This window comes from Aythya marila, assembly GCF_965140915.1.
Source record: "Aythya marila genome assembly, chromosome: 13".
NCBI classification, from domain to species: Eukaryota; Metazoa; Chordata; class Aves; order Anseriformes; family Anatidae; genus Aythya; species Aythya marila.
In genome coordinates, this window is record NC_139054.1 from 17516401 (window position 1) to 17529097 (window position 12697).

General features: G+C 46.6%; 1 protein-coding gene across 2 annotated transcripts in view; it reads left to right on the forward strand.

Annotated features, from left to right (window-relative positions):
* Window positions 1-897: 897 nt before the first annotated feature.
* The window catches only part of DCX (doublecortin), a 70458-nt gene continuing 58658 nt past the window's right edge, over window positions 898-12697 (forward strand). The window contains exons 1-2 of one of the 2 annotated variants that reach the window (XM_082771150.1): window positions 898-1276; window positions 11574-11914. In XM_082771150.1, coding sequence (XP_082627276.1) covers window positions 913-1276; window positions 11574-11914 — 705 coding nt within the window. In that variant the 5' untranslated portion in view covers window positions 898-912. The remainder of the gene's footprint in view (window positions 1277-11573; window positions 11915-12697) is intronic. The other variant, XM_082771151.1, reaches the window with a different exon arrangement.

The following is a 12697-nucleotide window of genomic DNA, read 5'->3' on the forward strand; positions in this document are numbered from 1 at the left end:
GCCCCCTGCGCTCAGAACAATGAAAGGTGAGCTGGCAGGGGCGGCGTGTCCCTTGGGCAGGGGCACTTCCAGCAATTAAATCACTTACGGCTGGAAGGGGGTTGGAAATAGCCCCTTTATTTTCTCCTCCTCATTAAACGGGAGCAGAAATGCAATTCAGAAGCGGCTCAGGCTGCTGAAAAGGGCTCATAGAAGCCTCGTTTCAATGACAGATTTTTTTCTTTCCAGTCATTTCTTCTTAGAGATGTAGGCTGGTCCTGGGAATTGATTGATGGGCTAGGAGGGGGCTGCGGATAGGGGGAAGGGTGGGCTGGATCTCATTGCTAACCCTTATTGAACAGGCTGTCACAAAGAAACTGCTTATTCCCCTGTGACCATTCTTTCATAAATGCCAGTTTATTCTAATGTTAAATATTCAGATGCTCTGGTTCCTTCCGTGATTCGACAGATTGAAGGGCTGACTCACTGGGATCTCCTTGTTTTCTGTTGCCAAAGGAAACCTCACAGGGCTCAGAGGTTTAATTCATTGCCAACTGGTGTTTGGATGAGTTTTTTGGGGCCAAGCTGCAACTGTCATGTGTCCCTTTTGGCCCTGAGTCCCCTTTTACTGCACTTTGAAAACTCCCAGGTGCAGGAGCAGACTGCTCTCTAGAAATGTGTTCCCTGCCCCCAGTAGTTGGATCCCTTTCAAAAGGCGAGGACCACTCCTACCCTCAGCCCCCAGAATCGATACAAATCTGGGTCAGGGGAGGGGACGCTTCCCAAATACATCTGTCCTGCTCCAGGCACAGCGCTTGCATTAGTGTCATTTTTCTCTGGCTCGTGGCTCTGCTTGGCTCTAACCTGTCCCCTTCACACTCCTTCTCTCCCCATCTTCCCGCTCAGCCTCAGATCTTTAGGGTTCACCAAACTATGGAACTTGATTTTGGACACTTTGACGAAAGAGACAAGGCGTCCAGAAACATGCGAGGCTCACGGATGAATGGGTTGCCCAGCCCCACTCACAGCGCTCACTGTAGCTTCTACAGAACCAGGACCTTACAGGCGCTGAGCAACGAGAAGAAAGCCAAGAAGGTGCGTTTCTATCGCAACGGGGACCGCTACTTCAAGGGGATTGTATACGCCGTGTCCTCCGACCGCTTCCGAAGTTTTGATGCTCTCCTGGCTGACCTGACCCGCTCCCTGTCCGACAACATCAACCTGCCCCAGGGAGTCCGCTACATTTACACCATCGATGGGGCGCGGAAGATCGGGAGCATGGATGAGCTGGAGGAAGGTAATTAGCATCGCCGCCTGGTGCAGTGAGGAGGCGGGGTGAGGAGGGGGCTGCACCACTCGGTCTGCTGCGAAGGTCACGTTTCCCAGGGGCTCGGGGATGCTTCTGCCCCTCTGGGCTGAACCTGCCCAAGCTCCTTTTACCCCTGGAGAGGTGGCAGCCCCCGGGGAGCACCCGGCACGCTGGCTCTGGTGCAGATGTGGAGCTGGAGGGGTGTGTCTGCCTCTTGGCGAGACGTGGCGGTATCCAGTGCTCAGGGGGCTGTCTGAGGGTGTCCCTGTGTCTGTCCAGGCTGCTGGGGGGGGGTCCCACTGGGGTGGGTAGGTGTGAATGGAGAAAGGGGAGGTCCTGGGGGTGTCACGCAGCGTGTGTGTAACGCTGGGTGGGCTCGTGCAGTGTGTGTGATGGGGGTGGCAGGGATTTATGCAGTCAAGGGGTGCAGCGGGTGGTTTGCGCACAAGGTGGGGGGGGGACGGACGTGGGCTGGGCTGTGCAGGGGTGTTGGGAGTGGAGTCGGGTGGTGGGGTTCCTGCAGGGTGCCCGTGGTGGGGGCGTGGAAGGGGTGTGCGAGCGGTTCACGCCGCATTTGGGAGCGTGGAGGGGTGTGTCGGGCGCTCGCGCAGTGCGTTGGGGTTAATGAACAAAGCGCGCGCACGGGGAGGGATTTTAGGGGGTGGCACTCGGCAAAATTTGGGGATTTATAGATTTGTGTGGAAGAATGTGCAAGGATGGTTAACTGCAGAGGAGGCGCAGGGATTCCTTGGGGGGGGTCATGCTCGGGGTGCGCCGCAGTGGCCGTGTGTGAAGGGGAGAGAGCCGGGGGCTCCCGCGTGGGGCTGTGCACGGGGGGAGGTCGGGTGGGGGGGTGTAGGCGGGGGGATCTGGGGAGTGCTCCTGCAGGGGCTGCTGTGGGGTGGGCTGCTGTGGTAGGTTTGTGGGGAAGTGTGGAAAGGCATCTAATGGTGGAAGGTGTGAGCGTGCGGGGGATGCTCGGGGCAGGTTTGAGTGTTCCCTGCTTCTAGAGGGGCTGGCAGTGTTGCCTGTTCCTCTGGGCATCGCTTAGGCTGTGGGATGAAGGATGAGCCAAAAATCCGTCCTGTCTGGGATGGGTTTGCTCCCACGGAGCTCAGTGCCAGCTGTGCCCGTGTGTGGGGAGCTCCCTCTGCAGCGGGTGGGTGCTGCCAGGAGGATGCCCAGGATGAAATTGCTGCGTGGCCGTGCCCTGCCGGCGGCACAGCCTGAGCGGGGTGCATGGAGGACACCCACAGCGACTGCTTTTCTCTGCCTGGAACGGTTCAAATACTCCATCCTTTGTCTGGATGTACCCTGTTGCAAGACAAGAGGTGCCTTTCCCTGTTCTGTTTCCTCCCAAGCAGATCACCGGCTGATTCGGCTATCTCAGAAAAAGCACAGGGCTTTTGCTGTCAGTAAGACAATGGCTGTGAGCCTGTGTGAGCCACCGAGCTGCAGGGGCAGCCTCACAGCGAGTCATTGTGCGACCTTGAGTTGAGCCTCTTTCCCTAGCAGTCTCTATCTGCAAGTGGGATACTCGTTTCCCTAAGATACTTGGTGGGGAAAAGCACACCATGGAGTGATACCGGTCTGCATAGAAGATTTTTACTGGGAACAAGTTGGTGCCTTTCAGAGAGATGACGCAGTCCTAGTGGAGTTATTCTCAGCTGAGTTACCATACAGCTGTCAAACGGAGGAGTGGCCTCCCTTAATTCTAGAGATTCTGCTCTTTGTTTCTGTGCTCTCTGTAATATGGCTACAGCCTTTCTCTAACGACAGCTCTCAGTCCTGCTTGTCCTAGCTTTTGTGTATGTCTTCAGGAGTAACTCTATAGGGGAAAATGCAGTTCTCTTACACTCTTCCTGCTTTTTGTCAGAAGTTAACAGGCCTTTCATTATTATGCCTGGTTTTCACTTTTTTTCTTTCTGCAGATAAGTACTTAATTCCTGAAATAAATAAATAAATACATAAATAAATAAATTTCCTGGTTGGGGTACAGGCAGGATGTGCTGACATCTGGGTTCTGGCTTTGTTCTGCCAAAACAGTAGCTGGAAGCAGCACTGAAGACGTGTCACTGCAACCAGGATGGGATTGTGTTGCGGTATCCCCAGCAGAGCGTCAGCAAGGAACATACAATGAGCAGCATGAAAACAAAAGGATCCAGTGTCTCAAAATGCAACGGCAGACCTGTATGCTGTTACTGACTGTTTAATGATAACATTTCCGTCCTGCTGGAATGCCCCATGTGTCTATTGTAGAAAAGCAATCTTGAAGAGACGTTGCTTTTGATTATTAATACTGTGGTTGCAGCCAGCCTTGTGGTGAGCTATGCTGTTAGCTTGGGTGTTCACATAGCTGCGTGCTAGGTGCACATGGGAACAGAACTTCAGAGCATTTACACTGCAAGCACAGGGTGGGTACTAACAGTACGTTTCCCATATAAATTAGCTTTCTGGTTGGGGACTGAGAGCGTCTAAAGCAGTTTAAGTTGTTGTAATGTGACTACTCTTGTAATTTCCTATGAACAAGTAGAACCTAGGAAAAAAGTCATGAAAGAGGGGTTAATCTCCGTTTGATCTGCACTCGCTGGTAAATGACTGATATTCTTTCACATCACACTTCGTACTTGATTACTTCAGCATGATTAAAAATGTTTGTTTGGTGTAGCCTGAGTGCACTTCTTTCTGTAGGGCAGAGGGGTGATGTTGCATAGTGTCAGTAACCTTGAGGCAGCATCTATTTCAGGTGAGTGAAAACACTCGGTGTGCTGCTAATTAAATGGTCCTTGGAAGTAACCCTTCTGGTCTCCAGAGCCAGGCTTTGTAGGCTTTCCTCACCTGGCCTTAGGGGCCTTTCTCCTGAAGTTCTGGATAAATGTTTTGCTTCCTAATCCGTCCGAAATGGAACGAGTGAAGTCTCTTCTGTTCTTCTGATCACATCTCTCCTGCCCATCAGTTGGGATGTGCCTCCTGCTCCTTTCCAGTACTGACCCCTAAAGCCTTTCACATTTTGGAGGCCCACCAGGACTCTGCCAACTACGGAGTGCTTTCTGCTGCCTGCTGAGCTCTCACCTGTCACTGCTGCTTGTTCCATGCTGCCTCCTGTGCCAGAGTTGTCTATGTCCATGTCTCGCAGTGACCTTCTCTCAAAATCCACCATTGTTTTTTCTCTCCCTTTCACTTATAATGGCAGCCCCCCATCACTGCAGTCATTACCTTAATCTTGACCCCCCAGTTTTCGTCATCAGTTTTAACGTATCTGTAAGTAGTGCCCAAGTACGTGCTGCCAGTTTCCAGGACTGCATTCCTCCTTAATCTACATGTTGCTTTAATGCAATACAGCATCCTCTTACTTCCCTCTTACAGCTGATCCTGACTTGTCGGTCAGTTGCTGACAGCACCCTCTCCTTGCATGCTCTCTTTGCTAAGTCAGGAGTGAGTGCTGGGCCCAAGTGCTGCTGTCTAGCATGGTCGTTCTGGTCAATGAGTGAATCTTGGAAAAGAGCACCAGGTGAACTTCATATTATAAGGGGTTCTAGTGACTGAGGCTTTAGGAAAAACATGAAGTTGCCTTTATAGATTACTGCTGAGCCACCATTGTAACAGTTAATTCTGCACCTGGCGCTGTGAGAACTTGAATAGAAAAGATGCTAAAAAGGAAAGCAGCCACCTTTTCCAGCCTTGTTCACATTGATATTAGGGCAGCTTACATTGTCACTCAAGTTTCTACGAAAATCCTCGTGCCTTCGACAGGGTGACTTGTTCCTTGGTTCATTTTGAGCACCCACGTGCTTATAGACCCATTGCAATGAGATGGCAAATCCTCCCTGCCTCAGCTCCAGCTGCTCTTTTTCTTTGAAAGGAGGGCTGGGTAAAGGAGGACACAGATGCTACACAGTGACTTCAGCAGCAAGATGTCTTCAGAAACTCCATGCTTGGCCATGTGTTCCGAACTCGGGTTACAACTTCTTGTCTCTGTTGTCCCACAGATGGTCTCTCTATGGGATGAAAGATTATTTTTAGCCCACTCCATAATTCTGCTGCTTTCTCATGTGGCCCCACTAGCTTTTCCTTGACATAACGCAAAGGACAGTGAGCTGTGACTCGAGACAAAGCCCAAGCCCAGGGCAGACACTTTGCTGTTGAAGGCAGCACAGCCCTGAGTTAACTTCACCCCTGGTGGAGGCCGTGATACGTCAGTGAAGCGGGGAACTGATGCTTCCCCCAGAAGCTGGATTCCCCACCTTGCCCAGGTTAGATCTTTATCATTGCTTAGAGGCACTGACCAAACCGGGCAGCCTACTGTGCAAGGCACCATACAAATGTGTATGAAGAGAGCTTCCAGCCCAGGGAAGTTACAGTCTGAACATGTCAAGGTGGAAGAAGTTGTTATCACTGCTGAGGAACTGAGATGCAGAAGGGCAGCCTGACTTGTTTGTCCCAGTTCTGTAAGATGGAAGTCAGAGCTCTGAGCTTTCTTGTTCAAGTGCTTTCATTTGTTTCCTGAGTCTTTCAGGGTCTGGTGAGAGGTCTGGAGGTACTTGCATAGTTCAGATATTCTATTAAAAGTGGACTTTGGACCTATTTCCAGAGGGTGATTTCATGTGAAGAAAAGGTCCTTTGCTGCATGTGAGCAGGGTCAGAAATAAGTGTGAAGTACGCATTTACTGAATCCAAATATCATGTAGGCATGGTGAGTAAAGGCAAAAATGCAGACTGTAGATGAAAATTAATACTTGAGAGACAGCAAGCAGTTGAAGCTGTAGAGATTTTCCCATCTGAGCTCCTGGTGTGCCCAGGCCATTAGGCAGGGCAGAGCCCCCCTTGCGTTGTGGTTGGAGTGCCCATAGAGTGGATTCATGCCCTTGTCCTGTGCTGGGCTGCTCTAGTCTGAAATGAGTTTTTGCCTCAGTTTAAACGTTACAAAAAGCTGAATGGATTTTTTGTTTTGCTCAGTAGGGTTTAATTGCAAACGTTCTTGGGTTGTGTGAGATATTCCAGGAAGTGTTTCCAAGCTTTTGTATCCTGTCGTGCCCTGGGGAGTCTTTTCCAAAATCTTCTCCAGGAGCGTTTAAAGTAATCACAGGAGAGGCTCCACCCTGGAGCTGTACAGAGCCTGGTGTGCGCTGGGAGTGCGGGGTTTGTAGGAAGCATGATGAAGTCCCCACCCAATGTATGTGTGCTGCAGTTTGCGTGGAAAGCTGAAGCTCGTGTAATCCAATATTGAAGCCTTGGTAACTTGTGGGATTGTTTTCTATGGCTGTTTTCCTAAGAGCTTGGCTAATTACATCCCATATAACAAAACACCTTCTTGTGGTTCTATTTCCTTGCTCATCCTGGCCACCACGCCAGAACTGGTATGGTCCCTGCAGGTATTCTGGCACGACAAATTCTTTATGGGCATCACATGGCTGTGACGGCAATTTGGTAATCACACATTTCTTTATTTCTATTTTTTTCAAGAGAACAAGAGGAGCTTCTCTCATGGGAAAGCTCCCCATGGAACAGCCAGGGGGGAAGGAAGCTCTTCCACGGTTCATTTTGCTATGGTGGAGAAGGTCTTGAAGCAGAGGAAGATCATTTGTAATGCATAAAGTAGCAAGAAGTTCATGCATTTGATTTTAAAGGCCTGCTTTAACACAATATATAGTGAACTCTGCAAGGCATGCAGTCCATTAAATTCCTACTGGAGTAATGGTAAATCCCACAAAACACGAAAGCTGGGCACAGTAGCAAAGCCTCAACTTTGAGACAGTCGAGCTAACGACCAGAATAATTGACTGCAGCCCACAGAGACAATTTTTGGAATACCTGTTAGCAGTAACACTTTCAAAATGGCCTCAGTCCAGCTTTTCCATTTTTTCTCCAGTACTGCACGTAGTTCACTACACTTGAAAACTTGCTGGTGCATGCAAAACTTGCTGGTGCATGCTGAGAGAGGATAACTTTTTTGAAAGCGCAGCCTGTCGTATTTAGTATTGTCAAAAAGAGCTGCTGTAAGAGGGTTGAAGGCTTAGCACTCATCTTGAGCTTAGAGTCTCGCTAAGAAACCTTCTCTAAGGCAAACCTTATCTTTGCTGAGATCATCCCTTCTGTAGGAGCTGAATAATCGCCTTGTGCTTCTATCAAATTGGCAGCACAGTACCGGGTAACGCACTTGGAGCCAGAACAGTTGTGTGATACGAGCCATGGCTTCACATGGCAAATGTGCTGCTGATGACCTAAGGGCAAAGCTCCGCTTGCAGTCCCTCTATTGCTTAGGGCAGGACAGAAGGCACAAATAAATGCCTTGGCTGCTTTGGTGGCACAACACAGAGACACCTCCGGAGCACGCTGCCGGGATGCCAAGTGCACGTCGTCCTGCAGGGCTTTGGCTTCGCGATGCAGAAAGGGCATCTTGCACTGACCCAGCACTGCATGAGAAAGCTGCTGTCCTTCTCACCACTGGTGTCACGCCTGCAGTGCAGTATTCAGCAGCAGTTTGGGTGTTGTCAGGGATGCTCCTAGCTTTTACTGAAGCCTCCTAACTCTCATGCAAGGATCTCTTTGGGGCTGCTGCTCAGGGCTCTGTTGGAAGCAGTGACATGGCCGTTCATCATACCTCCTCAGGGCTTCTGGCTGTGCTTCTGCACGTGCACACAGCTGCTTGCTGTCTAACGACGTGCTCCTGAAAATATTTGTGCACAGATTTTTATATTCAGGGCTGGCAAGCAATGTACTTCTTGGAGCCGTTTCTTTTGCTCTTGTGTGGATCTCATATCTGCTTCTTCCCCTTCCTTTGTTACGCTGTGCACTTCTACAGCCATGCTGTGCTGATCAGGTACATTTCTGATGGAGCTGTACACCTTCAGTTCTCACCATAGGCTTAGTACAGATGGATGTAGCAAAGAAAATGCTCCTCTCTGATCGAAATATCCTCCATGAGATGTCTCTCCTTAGAGATCCTCTGGGCACAACACGTGTTCAAAGCTGGAAAGTTCTTGTGACTTCAGACCATTTTTCTTGGTCCTGCTACTACCTTCTGGTAAAATTTGTGTGAAGCTCAGCTGTAGGAAGTAAAATAGCAAATGTTCCAGGCTGGCAATTGGTAAAAGAGATACGTCTTACTGAGGAACTTCAGTTATGTGGTTATTATTTGAGAGCCATAAACTGGATTTGGAAAGACATAAATTGTTATCTTTAAATGAAATTAACACTTCAGGTTACATCTGTAGGTCAGGGGAAGAAGGAAATGCCTCTTCCCTGGAGCTATCCTGCTCTAACTGGAAATGATGCTGAGAAGAGCTGCTATGCTGAAGGGCAGAGCCATGTCACTCCAAGCAAATTTTGGGCCAGTTTTAGAATTCAGTAAAATATCCACTAGGGGTTGGTTACATGAAACAAAGTGAAAAAGCTGATTAGATTTTCCACTTGTGACTGTGATGTAATCTCGAAGTGTGTATACAGTGACCTAATACTGCATTTGTGGAAACAAAGCCTAGCAGAGGAGTATTGCCTTATGCCATTACTGCCTTCAGCGTATGCTGTTCTAAATACACTGGACAGCTAGCTCTACTAAACAGACCAATAATCTCTTTTGCTTAATATAAAATATGGAACTTTATTAATAGAAAATATACTGTAAGACCTCATGGTTTGATAGGACACAGCACAAATACATACATTTTTCATTGTTGCATCCCAAAGTATTATGTAAACAGCTTGTAGTCAAGCCTGGCAGCCCTTCAGCAGCAGGTATTGCTACTTCTACTTTTCAGGTAGGGAAGCAGAGGCACAGGTCAGGAGCTTCCACAGGGACGCCTAGGGCAGAGGTAAGAGTAGTACTCAAGTCACTTATTCCTAGTATTGCATTTAAACACAGGAATCCCTTTTCTCAGAGCATCATGTTACTGTTCCATGGAGCGTGCTTCCAAAAGTGCCTCTGCCTGGGAGTTATTGGCTCAGGGAGGCTCAGGTTCTTGGAGTTAATTCCCCAATTTGACCATCCCAAACTCTGCTGTGCTTCATGCTTGGTTATGAAACTTGAGAGAAGCACAGGCACCCTCCACACCAGATGTCGCTTGGCTGAAGCAGGTAGATAAACCACAGCTTATCACTTATTAATGAGAAAGATTCATCGAATTGAATGCTTTTGAAAAACAATCTATTTCCAGTGGGAATTCCTTACAGTGTATGGAACACTTTGGGGTATCTGTGCTTCTATTGCATCCAATTTGAGCAATGTGAGACACTAAGGAGCTTCAGCTATGGGAACTTCATAGTCTGAGTTTTTTTTTTTTTTTCTGACAGCATGCATGCCCCAAATATAGATTGGTATTCTTTGGTCAGGCCACCAGAGCCTCCTGATGGGGTTACGTTAGTGTGGGGTACATGAGCTGAAAAAATGCCCAACTAGTAGCGTTCATCATGAAGCCTGGCAGCTTCCTGCATTCTGTATTTCTGTTCTTCCTTCAAAAGGGAAAACAATACCTCCTTCTTGGTGATAGATGATCTCGGTCACTACACGGCTGCTGGTGGTGTAATCACTCACCACTCACCACTTTCTGGCAAACAGGATACGAAATCAGGGAAAAACAAACAAACAAACAAACAAACAAACAAAGAAGAACTAACAACCATTCTGCATTGTTTCCATGGCTGCTAGTGACATCAAACAGCGCAGTAGGAAGGACATAAGTACTATGTATCCCTTTGTTTTAAGCCTATTAAAAGGCTTCTATGGCATTATATCTGTTAGTTGTCTTCCCATGTAGTCTTTGAACGGATCGTAGGAGTATGTCCATCAAAAATGCGATTTAGTCAGCTGGAGAATAACTACATGAACACTGTGTACCAGGTATGCGTTACATGCCTGGACCATAACTTCTTCATGGAAATTGGTGGGCTCTTTGGAAATCCATATTTATACCCCAGCTGATTAGACATCAGATCCTGTCCTATAAGATCCCCTGGTAGAAGGCAAGGTTCAGGTGCTGGGCAGACTTTTCAAAGTTATTCAGGCCACAGAGTTTGCAGTAGGTAACCGATAAGGAAATGCAGCTAGTCTGCATTTGAAGAAGGATTTTTTTCTTATTCAAAATAGTTAAATCTATATTTTGATTTAAAAGCTATCACATTGTTTAAAGAACTTCATTCTGTAAGATCAATCCAATAAAGCACCAAAAGAAACTCCCTAAGACCCTACAGGTACCCATGTTATGCCTTCAGTTCCTATTAAAATTTTATCTAATGGTGACACAAAGGACAAAAGCTTCTTCCTCTAGCAATGACTGCTGTTTTTATTTTTTTATTTTTTTTTAGTGCATTCTCAAATGCTCAGCAGCCTGAGTCATTTCAGACTAGACAGCTACATTCCCTTAGGGAGACTGTTTTTACAGTCTCATTCTAGTAATAAGTCCTCTAGGATCCATCAGATTTGCAGGCCCCAAAGAAGATCCTACAAATCCTTCTTTAAGGTGATCATAAAACCTTAGGTAGATAGGATCCTATAAATTACAGACAAAGCTTGAAACTAATTTTGGATGGGAGATATCTATATATATGTATATATATATATAGTGAATTACTAATAAGACTGTGCAACATTTAACCCTTCTCTACTATGTCTAATTTTGGATTGAGTGTATTTTTGGTTGGTACCAGCCATTTTAAAGCAAGCAGTGGTATTTGGTGTAGTATTCTATCTCAGCTGCCAGTAGGTCTGACTTCTAATAGACCACTGACATTACAGCGAAGCATATTTGCTCTGCCTGCTAGCTTTATCAAAGCTGCTTTTGGTAGAGATTACTCAGTACTGGATTTTCATCATTCTTCAGCCTTGACAAAAGAGGTACCTTGTGGACGGATGTTGATACCCTCTTAGTAAGGGGTGACAGACTGTAGTCGTAGCTAGGTCTGTAAAGATGGAGAGGGAGCTGGCAGATTTACAAAATAATTTAGGTGATTAAATGAATTAGGTGGTTAGGAGCTTTTAGACAGCTTAGTTGCATCTTCAGGTACCTAATATCTTTACGATTCTCAATCTTGTTTAACCCCTGGTTCATGTGACTGAGTGATGGTGTGTATTTGCTGATGCAAGTTGTGTGACTTGCTTACTTTCAGGAAATGCTAGATTATATTTCAAATAAGCATATACATTATAAAATTGACTTTTAATAACAAGCTGACATGGAAGTTCTAATGAAAACAATGAGTAATGTTTTGCATAGTTAATGGGAGAAAGATGTGTAGTTTCTGTTTCTCGGGAGTCTAATGGAAAGAACTGTGTGTTTATTTCTTTCAAAAGGTGAAAGTTATGTCTGCTCATCTGACAACTTCTTCAAGAAGGTGGAATACACCAAGAATGTCAATCCGAACTGGTCTGTCAACGTGAAGACGTCTGCCAACCAGAAAGCACCTCAGTCTCTGGCCAGCAGCAACAGCGCCCAGGCGAAGGAGAACAAAGATTTTGTGCGGCCCAAGCTGGTAACCATCATCCGTAGCGGGGTGAAGCCCCGGAAAGCAGTCCGTGTGCTCTTGAACAAGAAGACTGCCCATTCGTTTGAGCAAGTTCTCACTGATATCACTGAAGCTATCAAGCTGGAGACAGGAGTGGTCAAAAAGCTGTATACTCTGGACGGGAAACAGGTAGGAGATTTTACAGATGTTGCCTTTTATTTTCCTCTTATCTTGACACTTTGCTGACTAAGAGCAATTTTTGAAGCCTAAAATTAACCTGAGATGATCACTGCCATCTGTTCTCTTAAAATTCAGACTTCCCATGCCAGTGGTTAAGTTGCTAAATTTTCACTGATATTAATATCAAGTAAAGAATGCAGCCAACCGTCTGAGTGAAACAGATGCTTCGTCCTGCACGCCAGTGTGCAGTGCGTGTCTTCCGGACTAGCTAAATAAATAACATGGGGAGTTCGGCTCGCAGCCACCAGTTGATTTAGCTCTGAAGTAATTGCAGGAGCTCTCAAGCTCTGGATTCACTAAGTGAATGTGTTGTTTGACTTGCTTTGGCCTTGCTAAGATAAAGCAGTTGATACACACATTCTCTTTTGGCTAGCTCAGTAATTAGCAGGAAAAATATGGAACTATGTTGCATTTTCTTGACTAAATGCATAAAGAGATAACATGCAGAAAGGGATTTGGGTCAAAAGTATTTAGTGGGTTGTCATAATGTGCTTCATGTCTACATTTTCCTGGAACTGAATGACACATCTGTCTCCTATTAGCAGCTATACAGCAATAAGACATTTCATATTACTGCATCTATGAAAACACTTAAAGGAATGTGGAGGATAACTCAGAGGACTGGGAAGAGCTAGGTTCTTCTTCAAGGAAAATTCTGAGCTTAATTTAATAGTTCTGTGTCTTCTGGAACTGAGGGATAATCTTATTTTTGCATCTGTTTTTCCTGCTCCA